At 57.1% G+C, this 16894-nt stretch overlaps 2 protein-coding genes across 3 annotated transcripts in view; one reads left to right on the forward strand and one right to left on the reverse strand.

The window, feature by feature from the left end:
* Positions 1-6308: 6308 nt before the first annotated feature.
* LOC144249847 (prominin-2-like) lies at positions 6309-12751 on the reverse strand. The gene is made up of 10 exons (XM_077792045.1): positions 12652-12751; positions 12256-12422; positions 11702-11793; positions 11503-11587; positions 9489-9635; positions 9134-9205; positions 7616-7705; positions 7299-7405; positions 6872-6945; positions 6309-6527 (listed from the first exon to the last, which is right to left on the reverse strand). The coding sequence occupies exons 1-9, from the start codon at positions 12749-12751 to the stop codon at positions 6882-6884; spliced, it is 924 nt and encodes a 307-aa protein (XP_077648171.1). The 3' UTR covers positions 6309-6527; positions 6872-6881.
* Positions 12588-16894, forward strand: part of LOC144249730 (small ribosomal subunit protein uS5m-like) — a 36034-nt gene continuing 31727 nt past the window's right edge. The window contains exons 1-2 of one of the 2 annotated variants that reach the window (XM_077791896.1): positions 12588-12807; positions 16540-16620. In XM_077791896.1, the coding sequence (XP_077648022.1) occupies positions 12750-12807; positions 16540-16620 (139 nt within the window). In that variant the 5' untranslated portion in view covers positions 12588-12749. The remainder of the gene's footprint in view (positions 12808-16539; positions 16621-16894) is intronic. The other variant, XM_077791895.1, reaches the window with a different exon arrangement.

Below are 16894 nucleotides of genomic sequence, written 5' to 3' on the forward strand. Positions count from 1 at the left end.
CTCTCTCTCTCTCTCTCTCATCACCCCTCTTCTTTGTTACCAGGGGAGGTTGCAACTGGGGGTGCAGAGGGTGCAGGGGGTGCCCTGGGTCAGGGAGCAGCAACTGGTGGGAGCTGTTCCCGGGGCAGGGGTCCTGTCCTGCCAGGGGAGCTCTAGGAGCCTCTTGGTGGCATTTTCCAGGCCGGCCCCTCCCTGTCCTGCGCCCCTCCCCTGGGACACAAATGTGGAGAAGCTGGCCCTGGCTGCTGTGGCTCTGTAGGGGGGCTGGCCACCAGGACAGATTAACAGCCCGGGGCAAAATCATCAGGGTGACACTCAGGGGTCCTTCCATCTCTTTCCTCTGTCTCTCAGGACCCTGAATCACCTCCCTGTCACCCTGGTAATCCTTGCAGAGTGGGAGTCTCCCCGGAGCGTGGACTTTTCCTATTTCCCAAATACCGTTGTCCTGGCAGCCTGGCTCTGAGGGTTGGAGAGCATTCAGGGCAGCAGCGGGACCTCACCAGATGCTCTGGGAGGATGGCAGCAGCAGAGGAGAGGTGAGGGCCCCGGGGATCCCTGGGAGAGGGGGTCTTACTGCCGTTTGGGGGGGCGGGCTCCCTAGCTTCTTCTCAGCCCTGGGGAAAGCACCCAGGAGCCGGGTGCCTGAAAGCTCTGCCAACTTTCCCCTCTGGGTGCCCGGAGGAGCCCGCCTGTGCGGTGCCTGTGGTTCCCATGGCAACAGAGCCCTGGCCGCCCCCTCCTCTGCAGTGTGCTCAGGAGCTCGCAGCCCTCCCCACCCCCCTTTTTGAGCCAGCCAATTAGCTTCAGTGTTCAGATGCTCCAGGGAAGAAAACAGCCTGGAGCTGTTGACCCACTGAGGCCAGGAGGACTGTCCCCAGAGGGGGGATGACAGTCCAGGTGTCTGCCAGAAGCTCCCTGAGGATTATAAGCTGGGCAGACCCCAGACTTCCAGTCCCAGAGCAGCACTGCCTGACAGAGGGGAGCCCCTCGGCAGCTGGGGTGGGGACCAAGCTCCCTGCCTCAGGGACAGGGACAGCCCTGCCACTCCTCCTAGCCAACTTCCGGAAGCTGGGTCTGATGAGCATGTTGTCTTTTGGGGGCCTTGGGAGAAAAGTGTCTTGGTCCCACTCTATGATAATGACAGGAAGACCCGGAAGAGTTAAAAGGTCGGCCAGTCCCGGGCTGGTCAGTGGCGGGGCCAGTGAGTAAAGGCTACTCCTTTCCCCACGGAGCGCGGTGGGCAAGACCTGCCTGGCCCGCCAGGCGCCAAGTCCCACCATCCGCCTGGACACTTCCTCACCTACACACAGGCTGCAGAACCAGGGCCACAGCCGCCGTCCCGGGGCCAGGCCCTCTGCAGTCCCCAAGTCACTGAACTTCCCCTGCTCAGGGGCCCTTCCTGGGGATTGGCGACCTGCACAGAACAGGTGGGGACTCCCCTCTCTCCGCTGGGCCATGGGGCAGGGGCAGGGGGATGGGGGTGGTGCAGGTGGCAGTGCTCTGGGAACTTGCCCTGAAGCCCCGTGAGGTGGGCGTCCCCCATGGGACACAGAAGTGGGTGCATGTGCCCTGCCAGGGTCCTTGTGTCACCACACTCTCTTCCTCCTCTGGCCCCCATGGTCTCCAGGCACTGCCCCCGGGGTCTCTCTGCTGGGCCTCTGGAAAATAAGAACGAGAAAAGACCAAAGTGGGGCTCCCCACCTGGGCCCCACAGACTCCCCCCCAGACTCTCAGAGTGGCCGCATCAGCCCTGTCCAGGTGAGGGACTTCCCTACCCCTGCCCTCAAGTCTTGGGGTCTTCTGGCCCTTCCTCAATGTCTGTCCATAACCCCTCTGCCTTAGGCCCACGTTCAAGCCCTCGTCCCCAGGACCCCTGACCTGTGGAGCCCCCTGCCCCTGTCCTTCCCTCAGCCCTTGTTTCTCCTGGCCTAGGAGGTGGAGGAAAGAGAGAAGTGCTGGGTCAGAGGGGGCGGCTCCTCCCCCGGAAGCCCCTGCCTGTCAGCAAGGCCCAGGGGCTGGAGGGGGCTCACCGTGCACATGGAGCCCCTCTTTACGGGAGCACTGAGAATGCCTGAGGCCCCCAAAGGCCCAGGAGTGTCACATGACTTGAGCTGGTGCAGCTGCGGCTTTGGAACCTACCAGAAGCACATTAGCGGTATCTCCTTGAAACCTCCTCTGCCCACTGCCCTCCCAGAGCCCTAGGGACAGTTGGGGCTGAGGGCACTTCTTGGTAGGGAGATACAAATGGCCGTCTCTCGCGTCACATCACACAGCTCGGCCCCTCCCGTCCACTCTCCTGTCCAGGGTGGGAGTGGTGGGAGGTGCGCTGCCCCAGGGCTGTGCTCAGCCTCCAGCTGACCTCAGCTTGGCGAGGTCGCAGACTCCACCTCTGTGTCTTTGGGGGCGCATCCAAGGGTCTCCAGAGCCCGGCCCCCGCCTGGATTCTCAGGGACCAAGGAGCCCGCAGTGCCCAGTGGCAGACTTGCCTTTTCTTGGCGAAGTTCTGTCCCTTCTCCCCGTGGCTTCCTGGGACTGAGCTAAAAGACCCTGTGCCGACTGTCATGAGGGCCTTCATGGAGGCCACCCGTCCTTTGTGTAGCTCTGCCACCAGCCACCAGCTCATCTCCCACCTGCTGGACTGTGCAGGGGAAGGGCCTTTCACATCAGCCACTGGGTTGGTTAAACTGCTCTCAGGCCCACCTTCCTGTGGCTTGAAGGACTCTCCTCACCGTCCCCCAGGGCCCAGTTCACACCCTCTAGTGCCCCTCCTCTAACCCCAGCCCCCTCCGTGTGGGCAGGACCCATGACCCCCCCATACCCCCTCCCACCTGTGTCACTCAGGCGCAGGTCAAGGCTGGGTGGGGGTCTCCGCCCCGGGCATACCCCACCTCCCTCCCCACCCAGCGCTCTGAAGCTCAGTCACCATGTGTAGGACAGAGGACTGTGAGGTGCTCCAGGATGGCACTCCAGGACAGCCAAGGGAGGACTGGGGACCTCCGAAGGGGCTTGGTTCCAGCAGCACATGGTGTGGGGAGCAGGCTGGCCACCGCCTCCCGGGTCAGTCCCTGGCATTCCAGCCTGGAGAGGCAGGGCCCAGGGAGAGGCAGGCCCTAGGCGCGAAGCAGAGGGCCCTGGCTCTAGCAGGTGGGAACGGGGACACTGTCATTCTGAGCAGGGCCACAGACTGTCAGGCTGGGCGCGGAGGATTCCGAAGGCCGCCATCACCGTGGGTCCCCTTGGATAGGTGGCGCCCTTGGTACTCAGCCCCTGTTCAGTGTCCATGCTCTGGTTTTCCCAACCAAGTAGCTGAGTAGCGCTGGCCACCTGGTCATTAGTTCAGGTAAGTGTGCAGCACACTCCCTGACGGATACTCAGCTCAGTGAATACAGGTGAAGTCACATTGTCCCAGCCCCATCACGTGGCCCTCCTTCTGCACACCCAGCCACTGCTAGGGACCTCAGATGTCCTGGCCCATGTGGCGTTTCTTGGGCAAAATCTGCCACAGGGCTTTGTGCTGGGCAGCCAGGTGGAGCACCTGGCAGAACTCCCAGGGCCCCCAATCTGTCATCTCTTCTGCCACAGGGACATCAAGGACATCTGAATCAGATCTCCCTGGAGACACAGCCTCCTTCCCAGGCTCCCGCAGGGAATGGAAGCAGCGGCTCATCCAAAAGGAAACCCCCAGGCTCAGCTCCAGAGAACCCGAGTCCAACTTCTGTGAACTTGAACCAGGCAGAGACATGATGGAGCTTCGTCTGCTCAGGCACACATGTCAACCGCCCCCTTCAGGACCCCTGACATCTGCTCCTGTTGGAATGACAGACCAGACTGTGATCATGGGGACTTTGTTTCACCTGTGAAGCAGAATTTGCCTGGCAGAATCCCAACATTCTAAAACCAGGTCATGAGGCGACCTTCCCACATCATTTCCACCTCTTTGTCAACTGCCGAGTGCTGTCCCCAGCCCTGAACGACTGGGTGCTCTCTGAACAAGCTCCGGTGCAAAACCAGCATTCGGCGGGCCTGGGCTGGACTTCTGGAGACTAGATTTGAAGTGAGGCGGCCACTGGCCAGTTCTCAGGAGGAATATCAAAATCGACTTTTAGGACCATGACTTCTGATCATGGTGGAAAGGTGATTTGTTCCAAATTCCCAGCCGAGGACAACTTTAAAAGTTGCTCAGATGACTGCATGTAGACATATCACTGCATGTATACATGTACACACCCCAGTGCACACACACAGAAGCACCTGCACAGTAGCCAGCAGCTTTTTGACCTACTGATTTATTTAATATACATAATGTATACATTTAATATTTACAATGTATACTTATGTAGGTCTATTTAAGGGTGATTGAGGGCACCAAGAAGCAAACCAGACAGCCACAGATCACAGTGCCAAGACCTGGGAAAGAAGGACATCCAGAGACCGGCGCCCAGCACCGCGGCTACTTTCTCCCTAGAGGGTCTGCTGATTCCAGAAGATACCGCAAAGGTGCAGAGTTTTGCACAACTTCTGGGGCGACAGACCAGGCCCACGAGAGGAGTGTGCCCGGCACGTCTGTTGTACTCTGAGCTGGGACCCCAGAGACCCTTGTGTTAGGAATGAGTCAAGTGGAAATGAAGAATTCCGCCCAGGGACGGAAAAATCATCTCTTTCCCGCAAGTGGACTCAAGCGACCTGGTTTGCCAGGTCCCCAGACACCTGCAGATGTAAACATAGGTTTCCTGGAGGAAGAGAACTTCATCCTAGGCCTCCTACTGGTTTCAGATACAGTGAGGACCCAAGTCAGTCAAAACCCACCAAGTCCCCAAAGAGGGATACGAGAAATCGAACAAAACCCAGGGGAAAAACAGCCACTAGAAACAGACCCATGGGTCTCCATTCAGGGGAATTACTCAACTTTAAATAACTCTGCTGCTGGGATGGAGCTCAGCGGTAGAGAGCTTGCCTAGCACGCACGAGGCCCTGTGCTCAATCCCTCTCACCACAAACAAAACAAAAAGGCAAAACTATGCTTAAATATATTGATGACAAGAGGCAATTATAATAGAGAACTGGACATGACTTTTACATTATTTCTACTTCATTTTTTTTTGGTACTGGAGAGCTCTACCACTGAGCTACATCCCCAGACCTTTTCTATTTTTATTTGGAGACAGAGTCTTGCTAAATTGCTTAGGGTCTCACTAAGTTGTTGAGGCTGGCCTTGAACCTGTGACCCTCCTTCCTCAGCCTCCTGAGTTGCTGGGAGTACAGGTGTGTGCCATGGCACCCATGGCATGTTTAATAGGTAGGGTGCCACTTCCTCTGCACAAGCCGGCCTGCGAGCAAACATCAAAACAAACAAATAAAACCCTCTGGGGAAAGCCAAGAAGAGCGACTGTGCTGAATGTGAGGATGCTTGTTGGAGATGTCACATAGGCACCCCCCTGGTTTGTAAGATGCAATTAAACACAGACACCCCCAGAAATTCAGGAGACCACCGCTGTCATGGGCTTTGGCCTTTGAACACGGACCCATCTCCCCTTTCCCTTGTGCCCACCCAGACCCTGGCTCTGCCTTTGGTCCAGCTAAGTCGTGATGGAAAACAGCAGCCCTCGGCCAAGGGCATTCCACAGATCACGTTTAATTGTCACGACCCTCCACGGGGCTAGGGTGCCTCCATGCTATGAAAGGAGACACCAAGGTGAGGGACCTGCAGTGCATGTTCCTGGTGCCCAGCCAGCCAGCACCAGAGCCAGGCTGGGGGCCAGGTCTGGCTGCTCCTGGGCAGGCCCCCAGATGGGTGCTGCTCCCCTGCTGGTGGCTGGAATCACCCCTGGATGCCTGAAGCCAGAAGAGGCCTCGGCACTCTTGTCTCCACAACCCTCATTAAACCCCAGCTGGGTTCAGGGACCCAGCCTGAGAGACCTGGCTTCTGGGACCCCAAGCCGAGGCTTCCAGGGAACGGAGAGCTGCCATCTCTTCTCTCCCTTGTGGAACTCGGTTCAGCTTGGCGGTGATGACGGGCACGGGCTGGGATGGCCTCAGCCATGTACACAGGGGCCCTCCTGGGAAAGCTGCTGGGGAAGATGCTGCCTCCTGAGAAGCAGGGAGGGGACGCAGGGAGGGGTAGGGCTGACACAAGGACTCCTACCCCGGTGCAGGCAGAGGCTCGGGCCGTAGAGGCCACTCACCCCACGGAGGTCCCTTAAGTCCAGGCTGGGGCCCAGGGCAGTGGAGGGTTCAGGGGCCACCAGGCAGAGCCCAAGCCCAGACCTGGGTCGTGGTGGCCTGATTAGTTTGGTTGAGTAGATGAGTCCCTGGGAGGGTTGGGAGGTGAGAGCCTCTCTGAGGCCCCTCCACCCTGCGGGGACCTGAGGGGCCATGTCCACCTGCACGCGGAAGGCCTGGTAGTTGACTTTCTCCAGCCCACTGCTCTGCAGCGCCTCCAGGTCCCGGTGGGCCTCGGGGCTCAACAGCTCCAGATTCTGCACATTCGGTTTGAAGTTCTGCAAGTTCTGCTGCAGGTTGTGGGTGTACTGGGGGAGGAGGGGGAGGATGGGGAGCACGCCCAGGTGGCAAGCCAGGGTCCCAGACGCTCCCCAGGCCGGCGGTCAGCGGTCACCAGCCCTCAGGACCTCCGTGCTGGGTAGGCAGGACCACCCAGACGCACCCCACCCCCTGCCAGCCTCCTTGCACACCCTCCAGGACCCGGCCTCTGCGCTCCCGCCTGTCAGATCCGCTGCCGAATGGCCACAGCCGGGCCCAGACGCCACCAGGTCCCCAAGCCTCCCTGCCCTCTTGGAGACCCCTGGTCCCAGCCCCTCTGCTCCCCACCCTGAGCCCCCAGCATGGAGGAACTGAGGGGTGGAGCAGCTCTTACCTGCTGCGTCCTACAGCTTCAGGGAGGTGACCCGGGGGATGTGGAAGAGCTGAGTCTCCTCAGAGCTGGTAGAGCTGCGGCACAGCAAAAGAAAAGTGTCCCCAGAACAGAACCCCAGCTCCCACACAGGGACAAACCCAAGTCCTGATGTTCCTGCCTCTGAGGCCCTCCAGGAGAGAGGAAGAGTTTTAAGATGCTATGCTTCGGTGGATGTGTTACAGTAAGAAGGATGTGGGGCAGACATAGGGGAGGACTTCCAGGCCATGGAACTCCTTAGTGCATGTGTCTCTTCAGGCCTAGACTATGATTCTTCTCTGCCAGGTTTCAGGAGTAGGTAGGGCAGGGGATGAGGGTCCAGTGTCTATAAAGACTCCTTCCTGGGCCTCCAGTGTCCCCCCTGTCCCGTGAGATCCTGGCAGCCCCTCACCTGAGGCGTTTCCGGATAGGACGGAAGTATTTGGAGGTCTTCACAGCAAAGACGACACTGGGGATGAGGAAGAAGGTGCACCAGGCCAGGCAGAACCAGAAGGCGTTCTGGAAGGGGTGTGAGGTCAGTCAGCTGGCCGGGCGGCCTTCCCTGCTGCTCTGCAGCCTCCGCACTGGCCCAGCGAGGGACGGGGACAGCTGTGACCAGCGCTGGGAGGGCTGGGAGCAGGCCCCGGGCTGGGGGCGCCGCATGGCCTGCTCACACTGCCCATCCATGGGCCTCCATGTCCACGGGCCCTGATGAGCCGGGGCACTCACCCAGGGGTCGGCCACCATGTCACACAGGATCACACGGCCATTGTCCAGGGCTGCGGAGAGGGGCTGGCAGGTGGCGATGCGCTGAGTCACCTGTGATGGAAAGGAGGTGGGCACATGGGGAGACCCCTGCCCCTCAGGTGTGCGCCTCACATTCAGCAAGAGGTGGACAGGGACACACAGAGGTCCAGGGACATGGCTGGAGCCCTGCACACCGTACACAGATGCGGGCAGCGGCCCTGGGCAGGCACAGGGTGCAGGCCCAGAGATGGAGACGCTCCTGCTCAGCTCCTGCCCTTGGGGCTGGTGGCTCGGCCCGAGCTAGACCCACCCTGTGCCCAGCACTGAGCTCTGAGTGGCCCTCACTGGACAGCAACACATACATGTGCACGTGCTTGCCCACGTGGCCTTATGTGCTTGTACACACACGCACGTGCACAGACACACTCAGGCCAGGCCAGCCCCCTGTGGCCAATTGCAGAGCCAGGACAGCTCTCAGAGGTTTGGCCAGCGGGCGCCTGGAAGAGGAGGTGGGCTGTGACCACGGAAGGGCAGGGGCACGGCGTGGACGGCACGTTCTAGACGGCCAGGGCCCTCCCAGCTCACACTGGCGCTGGGCAGAGGTGGGCGGGCAGAGATCAGCCAGCAAAACCAGGGGTGCCGATGCCAGGTTCGGGAGTTTGGGTTCAACCCTGAAAGCCTGGGGCACCTCCAAAGGACAGGGTGACCAGCTGCTCCCCTGGGCGTGGGGGACAACCTTCTCCTGATAGAGATCTCTAAGCCCATGGGCCTCCATTCTCAGCTGCTGCCCCAACGAAAGAATTGCCCTGAGAGTGGACAGAGACCAGAATGTCCCCCACGCCCCGCGAGACAGGCTCTGCCTGAGAATCCTTGACCCAGACTCTCCACGGAGGGGAGGTGGGAGGCTAGGATCAGAGGCAGCAGAGGAGACTTCTCAGCTCCAGGGAGACCTGTGCCCGAGTTTTAGGTCTGCCCCTAGTCAGCCACGGGACCCTTATCAGCTACGGTAGCATCTGCAGACACCAAGGGACGCTCCTTGCCTGCCCACCAAGCTTGGTGGCTGCAGGGTCTCAGAGATGTCAGAGAGAACGTCCCAAACTCTAAATATCTGTGATTACAAAATGCCATTCCTTCCCCTGGAGGGCTGCCCTGGGGTCCCCGCGACCCCTGTCCCTGCATGTCCATGACGGGCGTGTGCATAGGAGACACACGATATCAGGCCAGTTACCTCATCTGATCTGAGGTGACGTCAGTCCTTTTTATGGATAAAGAGACTGAGGCTCAGAGAGGCTGAACGACTCATCCCAGGCCACACAGCCCATTGGTGGCGGAGCTTGAGTTGGAACAGATGGTGCAAAGCCTGCAGCCCAGTTTGGGGACGAAGAGCCTCAGCTGTCACTGGTGAGGGGACCCTCGGTCCCCTGCCTCTGCCCTCATCCCCTCTCCCATGCAAGCATCCTGGCCTACCGCACCCCCGGGCCTCCTCTGCCGGCTTCTCACCTGGGCCTGGGCCAGCCCCTGCAGCTCCTGGGCCAGCTGCTCCAGGTCAGTCTTCACCACAGGCCTCTGGATCTGAGGGCAGACGGGAGAGGCCACGAGGGGTGAGTGCTGAGGCCCCTGGCCACGTTTCAGACATTTCCCAAGACAACCACAAAAGGAGGCGCCCTCTGGTGGAGCCCAGGCGGAGCTGCCCAGCGCGGGCTGCAGGGGGCTCAGCACCAGGAACAGCGCTGGGGGTGGGCCCAGGGCGTGGCGGCTCCCAGCAGGGAGGACCCCGGAGCCGCTGGGAGGGTTGGGAGGTGAGAGCCTCTCTGAGGCCCCTCCACCCTGCGGGGACCTGAGGGGCCATGTCCACCTGCACGCGGAAGGCCTGGTAGTTGACTTTCTCCAGCCCACTGCTCTGCAGCGCCTCCAGGTCCCGGTGGGCCTCGGGGCTCAACAGCTCCAGATTCTGCACATTCGGTTTGAAGTTCTGCAAGTTCTGCTGCAGGTTGTGGGTGTACTGGGGGAGGAGGGGGAGGATGGGGAGCACGCCCAGGTGGCAAGCCAGGGTCCCAGACGCTCCCCAGGCCGGCGGTCAGCGGTCACCAGCCCTCAGGACCTCCCAGACGCACCCCACCCCCTGCCAGCCTCCTTGCACACCCTCCAGGACCCGGCCTCTGCGCTGCATCTACTGGCCACCAGGCTGCCAGCACGGGCCTCCCTGTCCTCTGGCCCCTCTTTTTCACATCCGCAGAGTTGAGGTCTTTCCAGGGCCCCAGGTTCTGAGATCATCTTTTTTTCATTTGTCTACTTGTCAACTGCCATCAGCCCCCGTGACAGTGGGACCTCGTCTACCTACTCTAGACACCAGCCCCGGGCATTAGAGCAAAGACTCCCACGTAGTGGCTGAGGCCCAAGTTTGTGGACTACAGGAAGGAAGGAATGAAGGAAGGAAGGAAGGAAGGAAGGGAGGGAGGGAGGGGGGGAGGGAGGGACACAATTGCATTTCCAGGAAAGATCCTTGGCATTGTCCTACCATCACGGCAAGAGATTTAGGGCTCATGAAAGTTCAGTCTCGGGGCTGGGGATGTGGCTCAAGTGGTAGCGCGCTAGCCTGGCATGCGTGCGACCCTGGTTCGATCCTCAGCACCACATACCAACAAAGATGTTGTGTCCGCCGAGAACTAAAAAAAATAAATATTAAAAAAATTCTCTCTCTCTCCCTCTCTCTCTCTCCCCTCTCTCACTCTCTCTTTAAAAAAAAAAAAAAAGAAAGTTCAGTCTCAGAGTTTAACAGAGAGAAACTGAAACCAGACAGGGGGTTCATCTCCTGGACGATGCACAGCAAATTAGAAAATGCAGCCCATCTCTGCTCACTATTCCCCCAGGCTGCTTCCCCCCCACCACCACTGTGACAGAAAAGCCCTCGCCTCCTAGGAGGGGGTCTCAGTATGGGGGGGTCAACGCAGTGGGCCCCAGAAGGCTCGCCTGCCTCTCTGATCCCTGCATAATCAGCTGTCGCTTTCTGACTTGAGGACGGCATCTCTAAGGTTCCCCCGGGTCAGTTGCCGGACGGACTCTGAGGACCTTCAGTTCTATCTGTCCAGACTCTTCCCTGAGCTGGACCCTTTCCCTTCCCAGGACCAGGCCTGAGACCTCTCTCCCTGGAGCCGGGACCCCCAGCCAGCAGCCTTCACCCTGGGGCAGTGTCCCTGGCCTCTCCGTAGGGTACGCCAGCTCAGTGGACCTCCTTTCTGGGTCAAGAAGCGGACAGGAGTGAGCTGAGGTCTGACGCCAGCTGTCCCAGGTCACACAGCTTAAGGCTTGGAGTTGGGACTGGGCCCCGTGGACCAAGAACCGGGGTGGACCTGAGAGGAGTTGGGGGCGTTCTCGGGAGGAAGCAGAATCAGAAGTCAGCCTGCTGCTGCCCAGGGCAGCGGGGGCAGGCCAGGGAGGGGTGTGGGTTTCCTAGGACACACTCAGAAATGGCTCCACCTCCCACCTCCACTAGGCACCAGGGAGGCAGGAGGGGAGGTTCACAGCCTCCACACATTTAGAGCCATGTTCTCAAAGTCCGCCCCTCTCTCGTGAGGTGGCATCTTGGTTTGTTCTAGAGCTGCCCTGGCCAGCATGGGCCAGCACCTCCACCAACTTCCTGTGTGACCTCTGGCAGGCGACTGCCCCAAGTTCCAGGAGGCACAGGGAGAGTCCTGGGGGTCAGGCTGGCCTTGGGTGCTGGGCAGGGGCCAGGCTCTAGTCCTGGGCCAGGCCCCGAGCACCTCAGCCAGACTCCCTGGGTTCCCAGAATCGGCGCCTCCACAGAAGCAGGACCTGAGGAGGAGTATCTGCAGGAGAGGTCCTCACAGCCTTCTGGAATGTTCTCCTACCTGGCTGAGATCCAGGTGCTTCTCGAGGTTGTAGGAGTCATCCAGCTGCAGGACCTTCCAGAGGGCAGCCCCTTCCCTGCACTGCCTGGGGGGAGGGTGAACACAGAGGAAGGGGGCTGGTGGCCCGCATCACCCTAAGGGGACAGCCACTCTGCCCTCCCCGCAGGCCCCCCTGCCCCCAGCCCAGGCTCCCACTCACTGATAGGTCAGGAGGACGCTGACATTCTTCCTCATGCCGAGAAGGTGGGACAGGTTCAGGGACGGGGGCAGGTTCCCCGGGGTGTCTGCAAACTGGGCATGGACAGGGAGAGACGGGGGTGAGCGTGGTGGCCAGGCTGCCCGCTCCCCTGAGCCCACCCTGGCAGAGCAGGCCGGGGGAAGCATCTCCAGACCCAGAGCTTGCCTGTAACCTGAATGAGCCCCGGGCCCCTCCTGGCTGGGGCGATTCCCATGACTCTCTGGGAGGGTGGTGGGTCAGCCTGACCCTCGGAGAGAGCCCAGGCCAGCCCCCAGCTCACCACCAGAACGCACCCAGGGCCCCAGGCCCCGGGCTCAGAGTGGGAGGAGGGAGGGGCCAGGTGTGAGTGGAACCACGAGGTCCTTGTCTGGAGGCGCACGGGTTCTCCCCTGTCCTGTCCCCTGGGCCTTCCTGTCTCTGTGCCCACTCTGCCCCCCTCTCTCCCTCTCGCCCCTTCTTCTCTACCCACGCCTCCCTCCGCCGGCTCTGGGTCCCCGGAGCGGTGGCAGGCCCACCTGGTAGAGCTCCCCGCTCTCCCAGCTGCGGCACACCAGGGTCTGCACGTTGCCGCCCACCAGGAAGGTGAGGAAGACCAGGAGGATGAGGGGCGCGGCGAAGACGAAGCTGAAGCCCACCCCCCTGTGGATCCTCCCTACACTTCGTGCGTCCCGGCCATGGGTACCTTGGAGAGCTCGCTGGGCCAGCCCGACCTCCCGGGCGCTCCCAAGCAGCCACCTCCAACTCGCCGACCCGCGCCCCGGGCTGGCCCCGCCCCAGCCCCGCCCCCGGGCCCTAGCGCGAGGACCCCGCGGAGCTGTCCGCGGCTACGCCTGACCCAACCTACCCTGTGGCCCATCCGGATAATCCTTCCCACCCGATATGGGCTACGGCGTGGTCCTCGGGTCTCGCACCTCCAGCCGAGGGCTGGGGCCCGCCGTTTGACGAGGAGCCTCGCGGCAGGCGAAGGACCGGCTGCCCCGGAGGGAGGAGGCGCGGCTCGCGCTTCAGCATGGCGGCGGCGGTGCGCGCTGAGGGCCGCGTCCCTGCGCTGTGCGGTGTGTCGACCGGTGAGCGCGGGGAGGGGTCGCGGGAGCCGGGGTCTCCAGGGCCTGCGGGAGTCCGGGCGGAGGAAAGTGAGCAGCGTCCCGCGGCTCTCCCATCCAGCCCGGGACCGCTGGGTGACCTTGCGCGCGTTCCTTGCCTCTGTGGGCGTCGGGGCGCTTGGCTGTAAAATGACCGTGAAGCGTAGTCGGTTCTTCACGGTTCATTTCGGTGAAGAGGAGGGAACTGGCGAGCCTTGCTTTCCCGGCGGGCAGGCGCGACCCCCGGGGTCACACGGTGATGCCCACCGGGTTCGGGGCTGAGAGGCGCCCGCGGGGCTCTGAAGGTGATGGTGGTTCTCCAGGTGGAGTCGGAGAGCACTGGCCTCCGTCAGCTTAATTCCAGCTGGCCGGTGGCCTCAGTGCAGAGACGGATGACTCGGACGTCAGCCCGCAGTGTCGCCTTTCCTGTGCCCCCGGGCCCTGGTGGGTTGTGTGCACCCTAGGAAGGCGCCCTGCTGCTGTGTTGCCTACGGTTGGCTCCAGGGCCGCTGCGTGGCCGCCGCCTGCCTTCTCTGCCCTATTTTGTTGTTGAGTCCACAGTTCAGCATTTCTAATTCTGGAACTCAAAGCCCCCTAAAACCCTCAAAGTTCTTTTTTTTTTTTTTTTTGGTAACTCATTTAGCAGCAAAAAATTTTACCAGCAATCTTGGCAGAAAATCTGACCTTAATATTCTTTTCTTTTGTCTTTATGATTGTCTCTTCCCTTTTATTTTTCTTCCCCCATCTCCTACTATTTCAAGGCTGTCTTCCTTCATGAGTCTAAACTGTGTGCCAGCCACTGTCTTCCTCTGTTCATGCGTTTTTCCTCACTGTCTTCCTAATCCCTTTATGGAGTAGATTCTGTTATTACACTCTTTATACAGGTGGTGGAGGGAGCCACACAGATTGAGCAAGGGACAAAGGTTTTTGCACCCCAAATTCCTGACACCAAAGTGTGTTTCCCCGCCCCCCCCTTTTTGTCTTCTTGTGTATAACTATTTTTTTGTTTTTTTTCAGCTTTATTGAACTATGATTCACATACCATACAGTTCATCTATTTGAAGTGCACAATATTTGCACAAACCTGTGCATTTATCATTATAATCTAATTAGAACATTTTTATCACTCCAAGAAGGAAGCTTTTTAGCTGTAGCCACCACTGATCTATTTTCCACTCTTCTTAGCTCTCCTATTCTAGACATTTCATATAAGTAGAACCACATACATGGCTGGCTTATTTAGTGCAAGGTCATCAAGATTCATCCACATTGTAACATGTATCATCCTGAATTTCTTAGGGCTAAATTGTAATGTGTCCATCACCACACTTTATCTGCTCATCAGTTGAGGGACACTTGGGTTGTTTTCCATCTTTTGGCTATTATGCCTAATGTTGCTGTAAACATTAGCATGCCATGTTTTTACACGTGTGTCTATTTTCTTTTCTCTTGAGTATGTGCCTGGGAATGGAGTTGCTGGATAAAATGGTAATTCCACACTTGAGGGATGGCCAGAATGTTTTCGAAGTACCTGAGGGTACAGTGAGGGTTTTGATTTTTCTTTAGCAACATTTCTGATTATCTGTTCTTTTGATTATAGCCATCCTCGTGAGTATGAAATGGTATTAATTTGAAATTTTGATTTGCATTTCCCTGATGGATAATGAATGTATTTTCATGTGCTTATTAGCCATTTTTACATGTTTTTTTTGAGAAATGTCTGTTCAAGTGTTTTGGCTCTTTTAAAATTGGGTTTTCATTTTATTATTGAATTGTAAGGAGTCTATAGGTGTCTAATCAGATGTATGATTTGCAGAATTTTATTCCATATTTTGTTTTTTTAACTTTCTTGCTAGTTTGTGGGTTTTTTTTTTTTTTTTTTATACTGGGGATTGAACCCAGGGGTGCCTAATCACTGAGACACATCCCCAACCCTTTCTATATATATTTTTAGAGACAGGGTCTCACTGAGTTGCTTAGGCTGGCTTTGAACTCAACAATCCTCCTGCCTCAGCCCCTAGAGCTGCTGGGAATATAGGCGTGCACCACCAAGCCTGGCTTAATAGTGTTTTTTTGAGGCATACAAGGTTTTTGTTTATTTGTTTTTGTAGTGCTAGAGACTGAACCCAGGCATGCTGGTTCTTCTACCGCTGAGCTGAGCTTTATCCCCATCCCCGAAACACAGGTTTTAAATTTTGGTGAAGTCTGGTTTATGGGTTTTTTCTTTTTTTTTCTTTTTATCACTTGTACTTTTGGAGTTATGTTTAAGAAACATTGCTAGACCCGAGGTCATGATAATTTACCTCTGTTTTTCTTCTAGGAGTTTTATAGTTTTAGCTCTTACCTTCAGGTCTTTAGTCCATTTTGAATTAAGTTGTACATAAGGTGTGAGATAGGGCTCCAACTTCATTCTTCTATGGGTTGACACCCTGTTATTCCAACACCATTTATTGAACACATTCCTTTTTCCCTATTGAATGATCATGGTCCCTCTGCCAAAAACCAGTTGCCCATAAATGCTATCTAAGTCTGTTCTGGAGAACCACACTGTATGAAGGGTTGCACAGGGAGGTACAGTCAGCCTGGTGCTGTGGGGGCTCCAGAGGGTGGAGGTTTCACAAGAGCTGCTGAGCCTCCAGGATCTGGTGGATCCAGGATCTCATATACAAAAGTGTATGAGAGCGAATTCAAGACTAACTGTGTGTTTGGATGGCTATGGGGAGGGTGGGGCAGGGGCAGCAGGAGGCTGGTGTGGAAGCCTGGGGCCATGTGGCAGTCCTGCAGGCTGTGCCCAGAATTTGTAACTTGGCAGCAGGAAGCCAGGGAAAGACATGTCAGGGCTGTTAATTGATGAAGCCTCTTACTGTAGAAAGGTGGTAAATACAAAGGGAGAGGTGGGAGACCCATTAAGAAACCTTTAACCTGTGTCTGAGTGATGCTAAGGCCTGAACAAAGAAGTGGCAGCAGGACCACAGCAGAGGTGTGGCCCACAGCAGAGGGATTTTTAAGGTGACTGCCAAGCATGATGCCTGGTTGATGGGAGGGTGAAGAGAAGGTGCAGCATGATGGCAGCTACTTGGCCAGTGGTCACTAAGCCTGGAAATCACTCGTCCACTTCTCTTAGTTCTTTAATTCTGTGGATGGTATTATTCTGTGAATGTTACTGTTTTATTTATTTTTGGGGTACTAGATATTGCACCGTATTGTGCTTTACAGAGCCACATCCTCAGCCCTTTATATCTCGAGACCTGAATTTATACTTCCCCTGCCTTAGCCTCCTTGGTATCTGGGGTTGCGGGTTTGTGCCACAGTAGCTGGCTCACCTTATTATTTTAAATGTCCCTCTTCATGTAGGAATGTATCTTTAAAATTTATTTATTTATTTATTCTTGTTGCAGGCCTGTGGACATAGCTCAGTGGTAAAGCACTTGCCCAGCATATGTGAGGCTCTGGGTTCTATTGCCCACACCACAAAACAACTCCACTTTTTGCTGAGTGCAGAGGCATTCATTCATCTGTAATCCCAGCAACTTGGGAGCCTGAGACAGGAGAATTGCAAGTTGGAAACCAGTCTGGGCAACTTAGAGAGACCCTGTCTCAAAAAAAGAAGAGGGGATGTGGCTCAGTGGTGAAGCATGTGCCTGCAGGCTCCAGGCCCTGGGTTCAACCCCAGCACTGGAACCAAAAAATATTTATTTACTTATTTTTAATTGACAGGTCATTTCTGGTGCAGGCAGCTTTCCCTGAACACCTTTCCAACAGCTTCTGTTTTGGCGCTGAAGACCACTCTCAGCAATGGTGAGATTCATTTGGGAAGTATCTGTTCTCATAAGATTTAATAAGAGTTTCTGTAGATTTTAAAATGTGAATGGACAAGGCATGTCCTTGATGATGGTATTGTACAGTCTTGAGTATTTTTCAAATTTTTTATGACTGCAGTTGTTGTAGTTCAAGGCTTTAAAAAATAATGGTTGCCATTTTTGAGTAGGTATTGTGCACTAGGCTTGAAACATGTCACCTTGTTCAGCCCTCACACTGGCTTTCATGAGCTTATTCGAATTTTAGAGATGAT

This window comes from Urocitellus parryii, chromosome 12 (genome assembly GCF_045843805.1).
Source record: "Urocitellus parryii isolate mUroPar1 chromosome 12, mUroPar1.hap1, whole genome shotgun sequence".
NCBI lineage: Eukaryota > Metazoa > Chordata > Mammalia > Rodentia > Sciuridae > Urocitellus > Urocitellus parryii.